This window comes from Prionailurus bengalensis, chromosome X (genome assembly GCF_016509475.1).
Source record: "Prionailurus bengalensis isolate Pbe53 chromosome X, Fcat_Pben_1.1_paternal_pri, whole genome shotgun sequence".
Taxonomy (NCBI): Eukaryota; Metazoa; Chordata; class Mammalia; order Carnivora; family Felidae; genus Prionailurus; species Prionailurus bengalensis.
Window position 1 is genome coordinate 78142705 of NC_057361.1, and position 18722 is coordinate 78161426.

General features: G+C 36.5%; 1 protein-coding gene across 1 annotated transcript in view; it reads left to right on the forward strand.

Moving 5' to 3' along the window:
• The window catches only part of DIAPH2 (diaphanous related formin 2), a 1001003-nt gene that overhangs the window by 798588 nt on the left and 183693 nt on the right, over positions 1 to 18722 (forward strand). The window contains exon 27 of the mRNA XM_043571351.1: positions 7502 to 7597. Within this exon, the coding sequence (XP_043427286.1) occupies positions 7502 to 7597 (96 nt within the window). The remainder of the gene's footprint in view (positions 1 to 7501; positions 7598 to 18722) is intronic.

The following is an 18722-nucleotide window of genomic DNA, read 5'->3' on the forward strand; positions in this document are numbered from 1 at the left end:
CAACCTGGGAGCATAACATTTTTCTGTTTGTTTTACAAAGTTTCAAGTGCCATGTAATGTAATTACTACACTGCTCCTAACTAATTCTGTGGTTTCTGGTAATTTCTTCTGAGCTCCTGTGTCCTTTTATTCCCTCTTAAAAGTTTTCTTCTTTTCACCAGGAACATCTGCCTTCATTATTTTCTGTAAAACTTTATACATTCTATGTATGCCCTCTTTTAATCTCTTTGAAGTAGTATCTTGATTTTCTTAAATACGTTTCATTGCCATAAATAACTTCATAGACTATTATCTTAGTTACCATCTGTTGATTTTCCAAGTCACCACTTTCTTCATTCTTCACTCACTTCCAATTAAACTACAAACTAACAAAAATCTCGCATCAGGTATAGGCTTTCCAGATGTTTGTAGACTTCAATACAAGTTGCCAAGGTTTTATCATATCTGTTGATACAGTGCCTTGCCAAATGATTTGACTTTATTTCTAACTTATGTATGGTATTAGTATTACTCTTACATGTAGATATTATGGTCCTGTAGCACATTGTGTTATTTTCACCATACTGTATTTGCCATTTATTAAGTGTATTACCTCTTGTTTTGTTGAATTATAAGAGATGTTTTTTTAGCCTTGGGCCTTCATTTTTTTTTCTTTAGATCCCAGAGAAGAAATTTTGTTTCTTTCTTTTTTCTTAGGTGAGAAGTCTTATACTTTTGTACCATCTACAAACCCATCTTGCATCTTGCATCTTGTGGTCTTAATCTGGACCATAACAGATAGTGTGAAAAAGATTGAATCTAACATTGATTTTTCTTGTACTCTACTTATCACTGCCTTCTTACACTGACAACTTCCATTTACTACTGCTCATGACCTTGCTAACAAAACCAATTTTATTTTTCTATTTAGTCCTTCACTAATAATACCAAAATTTTTCCCAGGATTATATGCATAGAATAATATTTGTCACTACAAATTAAATTGCATTCTTTGTATAACTGATTTCTCTCCTACTCTGGTCCATTTTGTGTACGACTATGAGGCTGACCTTAAATGTTACTTTATCGTGTCACTATCTTGCTAGCTTTTTAGAGCCCCTTGAAGCACATTCAGATTTCTTACTTTGATATCCAAAGCCCTCTAGAACTTTACTCTGATCTTACCTATGCAACTATAACTCCCATACCTTTCAACTGTGTTGTTCTCCCTGTGGTTTATCATGCAGACCATGCATGTTTGACTTCAGGTAGCTATGCTTATTCAAAACAACCTTGACACATTTTACCCTCTTAAAAATTATATGATATGAACAGGTGAAGCCAATATATGATGATAAAAATCAGAGTAAATACTGCCTCTTAGTGGTGGAGGCAAGAGGGAATTTTCTCGGGGTAATGGAAAGTTTCAATATCTTGCTTGTGGTAGAACTTACATGGGTATAGGTACTTGTTAGAATTCATCAGGGTGTAGGTACTTGTTAGAATTCATCAAAGTGTATACTTAAGATCTATGCATTACAATGTTTGTAAACTTACACACACATACACACACACACACAGAGCAAACAAGTGAGCACATGTGTGTGTGCTAGGAGTTAATACATCTAGATTTTAGTGTCTTCAAACCAGTCATTCTTCAACCTTTTTTTAATGTAATGTTTTCAGAGGCTTAACTTAAGCCCTCATTCTTCCATGAGTCTTCCCCAACTCTTCTAGCCCCACAGAGACCATAGTTTTATTTTTAAAAAGTTATATAGTCTTGGGGTGCCTGGGTGGCTCAGTCGGTTGAGCGTCCGACTTCAGCTCATGTCATGATCTCACAGCTCGTGGGTTCAAGCCCCGTGTCAGGCTCTGTGGTGACAGCTCAGAGCCTGGAGCCTGCTTTGGATTCTGTGTCTCCCTCTCTCTGCCCCTCCCCTACTCATGCTCGCTCACTCTCTCTCATTCTTTCTCAAAAATAAAAATAAAAACATTTTTAAAAGTTTTCAAATTATATAGTCTCTGTAGTATTGGCTCACATGGCAGGGTCCTACCCTCAGTAAGAAGTCTTTTGTTTCTTTTGGGTCATTTTATACTGATTTGTTTTTGATAACTTCTTCAACTTTTGAGCAGCTCAGCTTTTCCAGAAAGCCTTAATTATACAATTGAGAATTCAAAGAGGCTATAAGAGTGAATTAAAGCCATATGCCCATGATGTTAGGATCTTAGGAACTAATTTTTATAGTGTTGGCTTTAGTTTAGTCATTTTTGAGGAGTATGAACTGGAGTTGGGTCTTAGGCAATGGGAATGTCCAAGGCACTAAGTGTTAGGTTCTTAGAAAAATAAGGGATATTGTAATTTAAAATGTTTGATAAAAAGAAAGGGGATTTCAGAGCATTTTATTTTTTTAATGTTTATTTATTTTTGAGAGACAGAGACAGAGAGACAGAGTGTGAGTGGGAGAGGGACAGAAAGAAAGGGGTACACAGAATTCCAAGCAGGCTCCAGACTCAGAGCTGTCAGCACAGAGCCTGACATGGGGCTTGGACTCATTAACCAGGAGATCATGACCTTAGCCAAAGCATGATGCTTAACCCGCGTAAGTGACTGAGTCACCCAGGTGCCCCTCAGAGCACTTTGAAAAACTTTGAAGGGGCAGAGATTTTACCCTACTTGTATGCTAACAAGTCAGGCTGCCATAGTTTCAGGAATGCTTACATAAGAAACTAGGCTCCTGGGTCAGAGACAAAGAATTCTGTCATTCATGGTATAGCCAGCAGTGTGAGCTTCATGTTCATATTGCTTTCTCTTGCCTTCCAGCTCCCCCATGGTGATGCCAAGGTGAGCTCAGGTGGATGCTATGCACACAATGGGTTTATGTTACTTCTGAGGAACCTGGTTTTAGGGAACCCAAATCCTTTATAATAAAATGAAAGCAAACTGCTTGACATTTACCCTAGAGGGAAATATAATCTGTCCTCAAAACAAACAGACCTACCCTCTGCTCTGAAGAGAGACACTATGTCTTTCAAGGCTGTTCACTATAAAAAGTCCAGAAGAAAGGTCATCAATGCTTGTGCTCATAAAATGCACAGAAATGTGAGAAGCCCACAGAGAATTGCCTCTAAATAAGTTTGTGCTAGCCTCTGGGGAATAGTCTTGCACAAAGACGTACCAGAGATAACTTAGTTTACCTAGGGCTAATATTAATCTATGACATCTCCAAACTCTTCTTGGGGAAATTAAGTCAACACAACACAGGTAAATGTTGATGATGAAAATTTGAGGTCAGCAGGCATTCTGTATCCACTGCATGACCAACACTGTTGGAAACATGAAATAGAAGGTACAGTGCATGCCTTTCATTTTACCCAAAGATATGTAGCTCACATAGAGCCCCACTGGACTGCATGTAACCTGCCTAGCTAGCTCCTTAATACCGTCTGTGATCTAATTTCAGGATCAAATGTCAGAAACTTGCCTCTGAATTGTTACTTCCCAGACATGCCCATATATTACCATTTTAGTGGCAAAAAAGCATTACCAATCTTTTCCTTGATATTCGTTCACTCAGTAAATAAGTATTGAAAGATGTAAGAAAACACAGTTTTCTATGCAATTCTATAAAACTATTTTCCTTTCCAATGGAAAAAAAGATACTTTTTTTCCTGAGTTTGACCTCATAGACCAAGAAATAGAAAATAAAAACAGCTACTTATTACAAATCACATCTAAGTAAGAATTAATGGTTCTATGAACTTGGAAATTCTAAGTGAATTATCAACTTCACACAACTCAGTCACATACCAAATTTCACTGAAATTCATTTAAAATGAAGGATAATGTCTTTCAGATGATCATGTTAGCTTCCATTTTGTTTTAGGAAGAGTAACTGAAATGTAAATCAGTTCTATGATATATTTATAAACCCTTCATTCCTTCAGGTTAGGTATTTCAGGAAAATCTCTCAACTCTATGAAAAATAATGGAGCAAATGAAAAAGTAATAGTAGACTGAAACCTACATTTATTTATTTTAATATATCAATGATATTTACAGAGACATGGCCTTCTTTTTTCTTTTCTTTTCTTTTCTTTTCTTTTCTTTTCTTTTCTTTTCTTTTCTTTTTTTTAAGAACCACTTAGCACATGCCTTCTTAGCAGAGATAGTATATCACCTCCAAGTGGCTAAATATTGGTTCTTGGGGAGGTGGGCAGAGAAAAAGCTTAGATATTACAATTGTTTGTGGGCCCCCAAAGGGTTACACTATATAAACAGATATGCTGTACGTCTGTTGTATTAAATTTAAATGTTGGAGGGATGAGGAAAAAAATATCTAAAAAGGCTCCTCATGGGGAAGAGAGAAACAATAATGAAAAAAAAAAAGAAAAGCTTAGAAATGGTAATCTAGCATAGTATTTTGACAGGTGTTGTCAGATGGCAACTATTAATTAAGTAAAGGGATTTATTTTTAATTCCTCTTTATATCATATTTGTTCCATCTTTTTAGTATATATACAATATAATCACATTGAAGAATTCTAATGAAATGGCCTCCTTATCATTGTTATAATTTTTTAATGTTTGCACATTATTTATGTAAAATCACATATACATACTGTTTTGTAGTCTGCTTTTTTCACTTTTATACATGTATTTATTTTTCTACATAGTATTTATAATGATTATTTTTATAAGAATACGTGAAATTCAGTTATACTATGGTTCTCTTCTGGTTGTACTTCTATATCTCTAGAAATTCCTTTTTTGTCTTCTCTGAAATTCTACTTCTCCTGACTGCTTTATAAAAATTGGGGTTCTCAGGAATTGCATCGTATGCTCTCTTCTCTTTTCATATAGTATCTCAGGGTGATCTCATGCATCTTCCAACAGTATTCAAATCTTTAGCTTCAGCCCAGACTTCACTCCCGGGTTTCAGCCTCATATTTTCAACTGCTTACTGTATATCCCTACCTAAATATTCTTCAAAAAATAATCATATTTTCTCAAACCTGTTTATTTCTCAGCCAGGTCTTATTAACTATATTAATACGTTCAAAGTATCCACCCTCTCCATTCACTCTCCTATCACTTTAGCTCAGTCCATTTATACTATACTCCTAGCCATTTCCCTTCCTTCTATTAATGCCAGCTGCTAAGTCATCTTCCACAGTGCTGTCTGATAAGTCTTTCTAAAATGTAAGTCTGATCAAGTCACTTCCTATTGCTTATGTTTCCCAATATAGCAGCCACTAGCTGCATAAAATAAGCACTTGAAATGTAGCTAATCTGAAGTTAAATGTGCCAAAATAAAAACACACTCAATTTCTGAGACTTAATCTGATAAAAAGAATGTAAAAAACAAATGATTATATATATATTGAGTTAAACATTTATTTAACATATCAAAATTAATTTCATCTGTTTTTAATGTTTTAAATATGGCTACTAGAAAGTTTAAAATTATGCAGCTCACATTTTTGGCCTGCATTATATATCTCTATTGGAGAGTATTGACTTACAGGATAGTACTCAAGCCCATATCATAGAATTATGATCTTTTACCATCTGGTCACCATATGCCTACTCCATTTTGTCTTCTGCTAACTGCATACAAAGAGGGCTGGTCTTGGTGTCAGACTGACTTGGATTCATACGTAGGCCCCTCCACATGCCAGCTGTGTGATGTGGAACAAGATGCTTTAACTCTAGGCTTCAGTATCCCCAGCTGAAAAACAGAAATAAAACCTATTTCAATGTGTAGTTGGATTAAAAGATACAACAAATGTAGGGGCGCCTGGGTGGCTCAGTCTGTTAAGCATCCAACTTCGGCTCAGGTCATGATCTCACAGCTCGTGAGTTGGAGCCCCGTGTCAGCTCTGTGCTGACCACTTAGAACCTGGAGCCTGCTTCGAATTCTGTCTCTCTCTCTCTCTCTCTCTCTCTCTCTCTTCCTCCGCTCATGTGCTCACTCTCTCTCTCTCTTTCTCTAAATCTACTTCAAAAATAAACACAAACATTTTAAAAAATTTAAAAGATACAACAAATGTAAAGTGCTTACTGCATAAAATGTAATTCTCCCAGGTACATTCTAGCCATGCCAAACTACTTCCAGCTCCTCTTTTCTTTCTGTTATAGAGAGCAGGTGACAGTTTGGATGTGTCTACAGCTTTAATATTCCTAAATGTGCATAATCCCCTTCCCATGCTTAATCATTGGGGTTCTATTTTCCTTTTATTTTTTCTGTTTTTACCAAATATTAGACCTGAGAACCTCTGTGTTTCCCTTTGTTTTTTATTTAATATTATGTCCTAGTGAATTCACTTTAAAAGAAGAAATGATTGATGTAACATCGAAGAAATCTCAAGTCAAATAAAGGGCCTAATCAAAAAAGGTTTTAGCTTGTTCTTGCCCTATAAGAGAATGTTTTTTCTGTGATCTGATACCCTATAGTCATTCTTTAAACAAAGTAGGATTTACATTTAACTTTAGAATAGCATCAGCAACAGTTTTTTTCCCCTCACTCCTGCCTTCTTCTCTTAACTCTTCTGCCTACAAATGTCCTCTATGCCAGACCCACACATTTAGTTACCACTCAGATTAACCAGTTAGTTAGGATCCTTTGTATCATCAGCTAGGCCCGATGGGAAGATGGGCCTCAGCTCACTGTGGATTGTCCACAGTGTAGAAGAGTTCCTGGCAATAAACACCTTGAGGCAAATGCTCTCATAAATCTTAAAAGGGGTTTTGACAGCCAGAATTGTCAAAGATAAGAGTAGGGTAAAATGTTTTAAGTGCATTTCCATTAGGAATTTCCATGTACATCTTTTGAATACCCAGCACATGGAATCGTAACAGTTCTTTCCCATAGGAAAAAATTAGAAACACAATAGCATTCTAAAAGGGATGATGAGACTCTGGCTAACGTCTCTCAAATGTAAACTGCAGGGTTTCAAATGATTTGGTCACCTTTTCTTTGTACAATGTCAGCATTTTGAAATGGGTAAAGGATATGGATTAGGTAGAAATTGAATGCAAATGTGTTTTGAAAATAGTGTCTTTTGAGATAATAGCAGATGACGGTTGAATGCTGAAAGTATTAATACAATCAGTATTTAACCTTGTGTAGCTCCGCTTCATCAAATCACACCCTGCACATTGATTGCATTAAGCCAGGTCTATGGTTTCTTGCTTAGAAATGTCTTAAAAGAATCTTAACAGGAAGGCAGCAGTAGCTGATCAGCTACTGTTTATTTGCATACTGAGTGTGTCATCAATAATACACAAGACAAGGTCCTTAAGTTGAAAGAACAGTGAGATTGGCATGAATTTTGCTTAATGGTGCATAATAAGCAAAGTAGTCTATGGTGCCAGAAACTGACAGGATCTGTTATTCTTAAACAGATATATGTTTTTAATTTAAGGATATTATGTAAATCTGACAGGAGTTTTTCCCTTTATTTTCCTGTGGTTTAATTTAATTGCCCCAAGATTAATTCTGATTTCTCCTTTCCCCTCCAGAGGGTGATGAGACTGGAGTAATGGATAATCTTCTAGAAGCCCTACAATCAGGTGCAGCATTCCGAGACCGCAGAAAGCGAATTCCAAGGAATCAAGGTAAAATCAATTCTAGCCTACATGATATTATAAAATGTGAATGTTCTTAGCCAAATACCACCCTCTGAAAAACCTTCCCAATGAATATTTTTTTAACAGTTGATCTCAGTTCATGTGTGAAAAAGTCTCAACAGGCTTCTATGTCTATGTGATCACAAGTTTCAAATTGGTAAAAGCGTCTTCAAATAACTATAGACTTTGCAAGAATTTTCAGAAACAAGGACTCAGCTGTGTTTCATATTAAATATTTTAATTGTTATTTTATGTGCATGTGGTTTGGGTGGAATGTGTCTTAAAACCATAAATGAAATTAAATTACTAAAAGTAATTGGCCCTAGGGATGTCACATTGGCTATTCACAGGTTAGGGAAACTGAAACAATGCTCCTTTCTAGAGGTTATTTTGGCTCTTTAGTACAATCCATTCTCCATTCTCCATGTTAATAGAGAGGAGAAGAACAGATAATCTAAGATCGTCAAAAGTCTGAAAGCATTTGAACCCCTTTTTCATGTATTTTTTAATTACTAATAAAACCAGATTATGAAAATTGATCTCAGTGGAAGAAAAACAAAAAAAGAAGCCAAATAGCCTTCCTCACTCAAATAGTACTAGAAAGTTGTCTGTTTTCTCTGTTAATACCCTATGGCTGAGGAAGTAATAGTTCCTTTCAGAATAATCCAAGCTGAGCTATCCACCTCCTTTAAGGAAATTTCTATATTTTTAATTGATATCTTTTTTGGAAGAAGAAGAAATTAGGTGTTTTAATTTTAAAAGTCCTCTTGATGGGCTATGGAGCTATATGGAGAAGTAAATGGAAAAAGGAAAATTAATAGTAAATATGTAAATTCTACTTAATTTAGATTAATAAGATTTGACTTAAATAGCCTGAAATTCAAAAAATATTTTGTATTTGGACTGGAAAATATGTCTTCAGAATGGAAAGTGGTAGTTCTTTCAAACCACAATACTCCAACAAACCAGTAAAAGGAAGTGGAGCCCAGTACAGAGTTGTCGGGAAAGCTTGTGGTAATGATGAAATTAATGGAGAAAGATAAGAATATAAGTTATGTTCATCTTTTTTGCATTTGGGTGAATTTTGATGGATATAAAGATATTGGAGATGGCCTACAAAAAGAGTGAAAGACTGGAGGAAAGAAAAGTAAAATCTCTATTTGTATATTCATATTAATTTTTAAGGTAATGCTGCAAAGCAGAATACTAGGAGCACTACTAATCTGTAACTATGAAGCAGCCATTCCATATATCCTCAGTCTTTATCTGTAAAATGAGAAAGTCCTATCATGCTATCAGAGACCCCTTCTACCTCTTAAGGAAAATAGAAACCTTCACTGTTCTTTCTTGAACTCTCAAAGCATTGAGTAAAAAAGCAAACTGAAATAACTTTTTTTATTGATTCAGTTCTCTGCTAAGCAGCTGATAAGTATAAGCATGTTATTCTGTGCCATAAGAGAACTGCATTATCTTTCTAGGCTGTTTATTTTTAAAATATATTTTCTAAGGCCCCTGTTTGATTAGTCTCACATCTCATACTGACTCTAGAGAGATTGTACTGAGAAAGAGAGAGATCATTCCGTGGGATTTCTGTGAGTTTGGTACTCAAGGGATACAGTGTCATCAACTGTGAAATACCAACAGTAGATTCACAAACTGCATAATTTTACAGTGCTCATTCCAAGTAATCTAAATTGGGGCCTCCTTTGGTTTATAGCTAGAATGCCTCCATGAACACACAGGGTGAAAAATATCAGCACATCTAGTCCTGGCAGTCATTTCAAGTGACAGCAGCCAATGCAAATGTACAGTAGTAAAAAAAAAAAAAAAAACTAGAAGCAGACAGTGGCAGTGATTGGTAAAACATCTTGAGCATCAAAGTCCAAACAAAGGAGATGGGGAGGATGGCACAGAGTTGACAAGTCTGCCAAAAATTTTCCTGCCTGCTTGCCTCTTTCTAAAATCAACAGAACTGGGGATTTCCCCAGATTCCCTCTTTGTTTCTGACTTCCTAATTAGATCATATTTTCATGTTGACCTCCTTTTGTTGTCACTTTCTTGGGTACCTTATTTGGTTCCTTTTCAATGCCCCATTGACTTTATATTGTTATACTTTCCCTGGTCAACACCAACATACTTGCTCCTTTCTAATAACCTCCATTTCAACATGATGAGATAAAATCAGAAAAATCAAATTATAAAGAAGACTATTTTTATCAAGTAAAGTAAAATAAGAGGAAATAGCCAAAAAATCTGAAATCAGAGTCAGCCACAGACAGCAAAGATGTACTGCTCTGCTTGCCATCTCCATTATTATAACTTACAGATGGAAATTATGGTATGTAAAATACAGAGATCTACAATTGTGCTTCTAATTGCAGTGTTTTCAATTCAACATTTCAACAAAATGAGGTGATGGCTTATATTCTTCACTATAAAATCAAAATATTAATAAATGGCATGATTAGTTGTCTAAATTATAAATCTTTCACACAGAGCCTATGTCCCCTCCCCAGGAGCTACCACATTAGGCAACTCAGAGCTCCCAAATACTGTATCTAGCCCAAATACTAAGAATTTTGTTTCAGGTAAGGGTCCCAAAAGATATATTTCAAAGGAGACTATTATAAAGGGGTGCTAATGAAAAAAATATTGATAATGAGTATAGCACAGGCTCCAACCAGTGAGAATATACACAGGTAATAAGTAGCCACTATGGTTGTAGTAGAACAAACCATCTGAATATCAACCCAGATTATAAATTTTGCTAATACCAAACTCAGAGATTAGAAAATGAGCCCCTAAGTATTCATTAATTTATTGTACATCTGTTCTGTGAAAGGCATATGCTAGATATGGAGGAAAATGCAAAAATAATTAAGATTTCCTTAGTTATAAGACCTTTGTGTCTTGTGGGTAAGATGGAAAGTACAGAAAAATTACAGAATAAGGAAGAAAATAATAAGGATTACTCAAGAAGTATTAATATACTTTATGAGTTCAGATGAGGGAAATATACTTTATTGGATATATCAGAAAACGAATTCTGGAAGGAAAGGTTTTCAAGGATGAGTATGGATTTCATTAGTCGGAATTAGAGGTAGGGATAGTGGGCAAATGAAATGTCATTAAGAAAAATACAGAGAGGTGCCTGGGTGGCTCAGTCAGTTGAGTGTCTGACTTCAGCTCAGGTCAAAATCTCATGGTTCGTGAGTTCGAACCCCACAGCAGGTTCTGGGCTGACAGCTCTGAGCCTGAAGCCTGCTTCTGATTCTGTGTGTCCCTCTCTCTCTCTGTCCCTCCCCTGCTCATCCTTTCTCTCTCTCTCTCTCTCTCTCTCTCTCTCTCTCTCTCTCTCTCTCTCAAAAATAAACATTTTAAAAAAAGAAAAATACAGAAATAAGCAAGTGCAAAACACTTTGGGAGCATAGCAAATAGTACACCTAGTAATAAAGTAGACTGTATAAAGTATAGAAGTATGGAGATAATTCTGGAAAAGTAGGTTGGTGCCACAACATAGAGTGCTTGAATAACAGTCTGAGGTGTTAGCATATAATTCTTTCTGCAATTGGGATATACTGATGGTTTTTAAGCAGTGGAGGAACATGATCAAAGCAATATATTAGGCCATTTAATCTATAGAAATGTGAGTGATGCATTATGATTCTACTGTCATACTCTTAATCAAAAGAGATAATTTAGGGGACGAGGAGTAGCTACATGTCAAGGATAATCCTAGGGTTTTGAGTTTGAATAGCTGGAAGGACAGTTAAGTTATGAAAGAAAACTGTTAAGATAAGGAAAAGGAGTGGTGATGGAAGATGAAGTAAGTTTTAGGAACATGAAACTGAAAGTGACAGCAGAGCATTGAGGTCAAGATGTCCAGAAGTTTCTTGGAAATATAGGTATAGATTTCATCACAAGATTATTGAGTTTGTGAGATTTCTGGTTATAGTACGGAAATGGAAGGGATTGTTAGAGTGACTATTAAGAGAAAAGGATCCAAAAACAGAACTTTGAAAATGCCCTCAGTTGGGTGCTAAAAGTAGAACTAGCAAAGAAGATAGAGAAATAGTATTTGGGCAAGTGGGAGGAGAATCAAAACGTTGTTCTACGAGCAAAGGAAAAGGGAAGTATTGAGAAAGCAGAAAAGGTGGGCATTTTCAACAATGACATATGCTATGGTGGAATCAAAAAAGATAAAGACCAGTGATTTGCCATTTGGGACCTTTCTATCAACTTTTTAAGAGCGTATTTTCAATATTTTTATGGAACTGGGAACCAGAATGCAGGAACTAAGCAGTGACTAGATAGTGAGACTACAGGGATTAATAGTATTCATTTGACAAATGAACAATTGTATCGAATGATTCCTCAGTGTCATGTATTGGTTAGGTACTGAGGGTGTACCACCAATCAGGACACTTGCCTCAAGGAGCTCAGATACCTTTGGGAAAACATGTGTGTATCTGTGTGATAAAATTTCAATGTGATTTTATATGTGCTATAATGAGATAGGAACCAAGTGCTTGTACAGTGCAGGAGTTAGAATAAGTTTCCCCACCCCCACTCCTTTTTCTCTCAGGTTTGCATCCCTGGAATATAGACTGTGATGTCTAGGAGTTTGGTGGGTGAAAGGAACATCTCACTTTTCCTCAATAACCTAGTATGTATCTATCCCTTATGAATTTTGCTGAACCTTTCTGGACCATCTTTGTTACAGCCTTTGTTAGCACTCCAGATGATAATTTCCATAGTTACAATCCACTTTGGAAAGAATTACCCATAAGTATTCCTGAATTTGTCATTATAACATCAAAGGTAAGCTTTGGAAAAAAATACACGGAGAAAATCATTGCAGGAGTGAAAAACACACAAGATACAAATACACAGTGCCACATCTGTTTCATTACTGAATACCTGTAGACACTCGGAACTGGCTTGTCTTCTCTCAACCAACTTGACTTATTCATTCTTTGCCCACTAGAAGTAAATATAAACAGTCTTATTAGCAATAGATATCTAACAGCTATTTTGGCTATTACTAGATTTTGATATATACTTCTAGACATTTAAAAAAACACATAAGAGAAGCATTATGAAGAAATGAAGCTAAGAAACAGAATAAATGTAATTAGGTTTCAGAACTACACAGGGCAACCAAGAAAATGAAATTTGAAAAAAAAAAAGAAATGGGACACACGGTTATAGTTTATAGATCAGCAAGATAACAATATAAATGAGAAGGTAAAACTTACCATTTGACAACAGATAGGGGACAAGGAACTGATTTAAAAAAAAAACACACAGAGGGGAAAAGAAACCAAACTCTAGGTATTAGGGAAAATACCTTTGCAACAAAACAAAACCCAAATCCCACATTTTCCTGGGGCTGTCTACCTCACATAAATAACAAAACCCACATTTTCCTGGTTCTTGTTTTCATATACATATCCAGGACCTCAACTGCCTATAAGGGATCTCTGCAGCATTCCTAGAGTTTCTCAAGGGGACATTTCACAAACACAGCCACACACCACTTTTCTTCTACCTCCACCTCTAATAATAACATGTATTTCCATGCCTGCTATTTGCTTTAGCACTGGGCACTTTAATGCCTTCATGATGCCAGAGTTTGACAGTGGTCAGTGACAAAGCAGGGGGAAACACCTCTCTCTTCCTTTAGTGTGGTAAAACACTTAACCAGTGTACCAAGCAGCACTAGCTTGTTCCTTAAAATCTTAAATTTTGAGAGAAACAGCTTTCAAATTTTTTACATCCTTCTTGATCTCTATAGGATTTAGCCCCATATAGCAAGGCCCAAAGACAAGCCCATGACATATCCCATGTAGCACTCAGTATCATCCTCATCTTTTGATGACCAAGTTCTGTTAGGGTTTTGTGTTTGTTTGTTTGTTTGTTTGCTTGTTTTTATTATTAGAGGGTCAAGATGGTCATTCATACCAAGCTGCTTACTTCTTTCTCCCTTAGGATGAGTTCTTTGTCATGAGGTTCTTCAGTCTTCTATTTTGTAAGTGTTCAAATCTTGGACTAGCCAACTAAACCCCATTTTGTCTGTAGTAATTACATTGTAATGTGCAATTCAAATCTAGTAAAAGATGACATAATGCAAGCAAATAAACAAAAATGCGGCATTCACCCAAATGATACTTATTAATCAAATACTATGGGCCAGGCAATAGTGCTAGGGCCCTGGAATGTAAAAATGGATAAAGCATGGGTCTTAACTTCAAGTATTCACAGTCTTGTGGGGAAGACAGATACATACACAATATAAATGTTGTTATACATATGCAGAGAGTGCTGAAAGAGCAACTAGATGCCTAGAGAATTTAAGAAATCCTTCATAATGAAAGTATCATTTGAATTGTGTTTTGATGGAGGCACCTGGGTGGCTCAGTCTGTTGAGCGTCCGGCTTCGGCTCAGGTCATGATCTCATAGTTGGTCATGATCTCATAGTTGGTGAGTTCGAGCCCCGCGTTGGGCTCTGTGCTGACAGATCAGGGCCTGGAGCCTGCTTCGGATTCTATATCACCCTTTCTGCTCCTCCCCTGCTCATACGCTCTCTCTCTCAAAAATAAATATTAAAAATTTTTTTTTGAATTGTGTTTTGATGGATGAATAGTAACTTACTTGGAGGAGAACAGGAGGGATAACCATTTCAGATAAAGAAAATGGCAAATACATGCAATGGAGCTAGGGAAGGGTACTATGGCAATAATGGAAAGTTTGTTGCAACAAAGAGCTAGTAGAGCTTTTTAAGTAGAGGATTACATACACACACACACACACAAAAGCAAGAGGGTTTGAGGATCGAAATAACAGACTTGGGGGACATTTATATATATAGTGTTATCAAAACCTTGGGATCACCCAGGAAGAGTATGTCCAATGAGAGGTAAATAGGCCAAGAATAGAGTATATGCGAATCCCAGCATTGAAGAGGCAAATAGAGGAATCAGCAAAGGACATTAAGGGGAAAAGCAGTTAGAAAGGAAACAAGAGAAGCAGCAAAAACATGACCCCTGGAATATCGAGGGTAGACAGAATTTCAGAATGGAGAAAGTCAACAGGAGCACATTCTGAAGGAAGTTAAGTAAAGTGATGGCTGAAAATAGACCAATGATTTTGTCAAATAGCAGGTGACTGTTGACCTTTTCCCAAGTAGTTTCAGTGAAACAGTGAAAGTCAAGAGCAAGGTTCTACTGGATTAAAAAATGAATATCTTTTATAGAGATTAGTAGAGAGTGAAAAGATAAATTGTGTCTCTTCTAGAAATTCTTACAGGAAACTCTAGATACTTACAAGCATCTTGAAGGTGTTGCCAATCATAAATTAGTATGTCTAGTTTCATTTACAAATACGTGGACTTTTCCCCTCTTAATTCAATTGTATTTATTGAACATATACTATGTGATATAGTTCAAATATTTTAGCATGCCTAGTGCTTTTACAGAGTTAGCCAAGCACTTTCTCATTTATTGTGTGATATGTGATTCATAGTCATCTAATGCAGAGAGCCTAGTCTCATAAGTTAAAATGAAAGACATTTGTGGCCTCATACAAAGAGAGAATAGATTGGAGGTTAAAGAAAGGTATTCTTAAGTTAACTGGGTAAAAGCTGGGGAGATGTGGGGAGAGAGACAAAAAGGATGAGGCCATCTGCAGAAAATCTTTGTCAACTTTAAAATTAACTGGTTTGCAAGTGATTAAAGTCAGGAGTGGGTGGGTCTTAGTATATATATGATTTTCTTGAGATGAGGAAAGGAAGAGGTGAAGAAGTAGCAAATCAAATAATCCTTAGGCAAGCCACTTAGTGTTCTCAGTAGTGTTAGTTAGCCTGGTACCTCTTGGCAGTAACTAAAAGGTAAATAGTAGGGATCTTGGAGAATTGATCAACATTCAGGTCATAGATAAATATACAAGAGTGGGTAAGATAATCTGGAGAAAACAAACATTTGTGGCACTGATTCTCACCCCTGGCGACACACTGGAATCACTTTAAGGAACTTCTAAGAAATAGCCACATCCAGTTCCTCTATGAACCAATTAAATACAAATCTGTAGAGTCAGAGCCTGGGCAGTGGTATGTTTTAAAAGTTATCAGGTGAGGGTGCCTGGGTTGGCTCAGTCAGTTGAGCATCTGACTCTTGATTTGGGTTCAGGTCATGAACCCAGGGTCGTGAGATCAAGGCCCGCATGGGACTCTGCGCTGAGCATGGAGCCTGCTGCTTGGGATTCTTTCTGCCATGTGCTCTCTCTCTCTCTCTCTCTCTCTCTCTCTCCAAAATAAATAAAATGAAAAAAATATATAAATTTTTGTGGTGATTTTAATGTGCCACAAAAGTTGAAAGCCACCAATTTATGGAACTAGTTCGTAAGCTGGAACACATGAAAAAGAGCATGAATAGGTTGGTTATGGAGGTGTGAGGAGAAAAAAAGCTACTGTGTTATTACTTTTCACAGAGAAAGTGCCAAGTAGCATCATGTGTAGCCAAGAGAACCAGTAAAATAAGGAATGGAAAGGATCCATTGGATTTAACTATTAGGAATTCATTGGTGACTTTAGCAAAAATAGTTTTAGAAGAGTGTGTTTAGGGGTTGGGGTGAGAATGGTGTAGAAGCCAGATTTCATTGACCTCTAAAATGCTATTAATTTTTAAGACATTGTTTTTAAAAATGTCTATTTTTGAGAGAGAGCAACAGAGTGTAAGTGGCAGGGGACGGGGTGGGAGGAGACAGGATGTGAAGCAGGCTCCAAGGTCTGAGCTGTCAGCACAAAGCCCTATGCAGGGCTCAAACCCACAACCTGTGAGATCATGACTTGAGCTGAAGTCAGACACTTAACCAACTGAGCCACCCAGATGCCCCTTTAAGGCATTTAGTGTCATCTTTTTTTCATCACTAAATGTGAATTTTATGATAAAGCATATACCTAAGTTAATTACATAGGGTTTTTTTTGTTTTCTTTTTATTTATGGAAATTATATTTTATGTCTGGGACAGCCATACACATGTATTGATTGATAAGATTTAGGTTTGCATTAGGGAAGCTAGAAACAGAAGATTACTATGTGGTCTGTCCTTGATTATTCTTTAACAACTGGAGAACAAATTGAACACAAACCATTTATGCCCTATTTATATGCAAAATTGTCCTAAGCAAGCACTGATGATGTTCTCTATAGAAATTTCAATCACTTTTGCTTGTCTCTTCTCCTGCACAATATAATCAGCTCTGCTGCACATTTCTTCTTGGGTGATCTCTGCAGGCCAGTAAGAGATAAGGTCAGTTTCAGTTGATTTTTTAATGACAGTATGAAGTTACCAGGCTTCCTTTAGACATTGGGATGTGGAATAAGTTAGGACAAGAAATTATTATGCAGCAATAAATTTTCTTTGGTAGTTTTAATTACATGTCAAAAATTTACAGGCATGGTAATGTTGGTAGTTAAGGTCCCACAACCACCTGCTTCTTTCATAAACCCTCAATTCAGGAATAAATGATTGGAACCCTATATGTCAGGTGCATGACACCACTCTAATATGAGCAGACATTGTGCATTTGTAACTACATTAACCGACACGGTATTCATCAGACTGTAATAAGTACCTTAAATTTTCTGGAAAACTAATTGCTTTCAAAATGAAAGGGGAATAATTGTTTTAATTGATGGTTGTGATTATGGGCTTATCTCTCTCATATGGACTCAGTAGTATATTATTGTGTATTTTCCTAAACAGGGATAAGAATTTGTAAACTCTCTTTCCTCTCCAGCCAAATTCCATCTGCTGCTACAGTGGCCAAAGGTAGCTAGATTCACCTGGAAATGAATGTACTTCCACCCATCTTTTAATTTTTGTGAAACATTTGAACACACCTCTCTTGTGTATTTTAATTTGAATCTTTTTATTTATTTGTTTGTTTATTTATTTTATATATGAAATTTATTGTCAAATTGGTTTCCATACAACACCCAGTGCTCGTCCCAACAGATGCCCTCCTTAATACCCATCACCCACCCTCCCTTCCCTCCCACCCCCCATCAACCCTCAGTTTGTCTCAGTTTTTAAGAGTCTCTTATGGTTTGGCTCCCTCCCTCTCTAACCTTTTTTTTTCCTTCCCCTCCCCATGGTCTTCTGTTAAGTTTCTCAGGATCCACATAAGAGTGAAAACATATGGTATCTGTCTTTATCTGTATGACCTATTTCACTTAGCATAACACTCTCGATCTTCTGCATGACATATCATACTGAAACTGGCAAAATACAAGGATAAAGAGAAAATTCTGAAAGCAGCTAGGGATAAACATGCTCTAACATATAAAGGGAGACAGGTAAGACTAGTGGCAGACCTATCTACTGAAATGTAGCAGGCCAGAAAGGAATGGCAGGAAATCTTGAATGTGGTGAACAGAAAAAATATGCAGCCGAGAATCCTTTATCCAGCAAGTCTGTCATTCAGAATAGAAGGAGAGATAAAGGTCTTCCCAAACAAACAAAAACTGAAGGAATTCATCACCACTAAACCAGCGCAACAAGAGATCCTAAGGGGGATTCTGTGAGTGAAATGTTGCAAGGACCACAAAGTACCAGAGACATCAATACAAGCATGAAACCTACAGACATCACAATGACTCTAAACCCATATCTTTCTATAATAATACTGAATGTAAATGGACTACATGCTCCAACCAAAAGACATAGGGTATCAGAATGGATAAAAAAGCAAGACCCGTCTATTTTCTGTCTACAAGAGACTCATTTTAGACCTGAGGACACCTTCAGATTTAATTTGAATCTTACTCCTGGTAGTTCCTTTCCTTGTGTCCTTTAAAATGAGAGGAATAGAAGGTAAAAGAAGAAAGGAAAAGAGCAGTGAGTATCTTAAAACTCCATAGGACTCTCTTGAGATTCAGGTTTTTTTTTAATTATTATTATTACCCATTGGTATTGTTTGCATTTGCAAAAACATGGGCCCAGAGATCTTGAACCTAATATAGTGTTTCACCTATTCCAGAAAACCATGTAAGGTTACACTCAAAGTCTACCCTCTTAAAGATATAGATGATGCAAAGTGTTAAGATACTA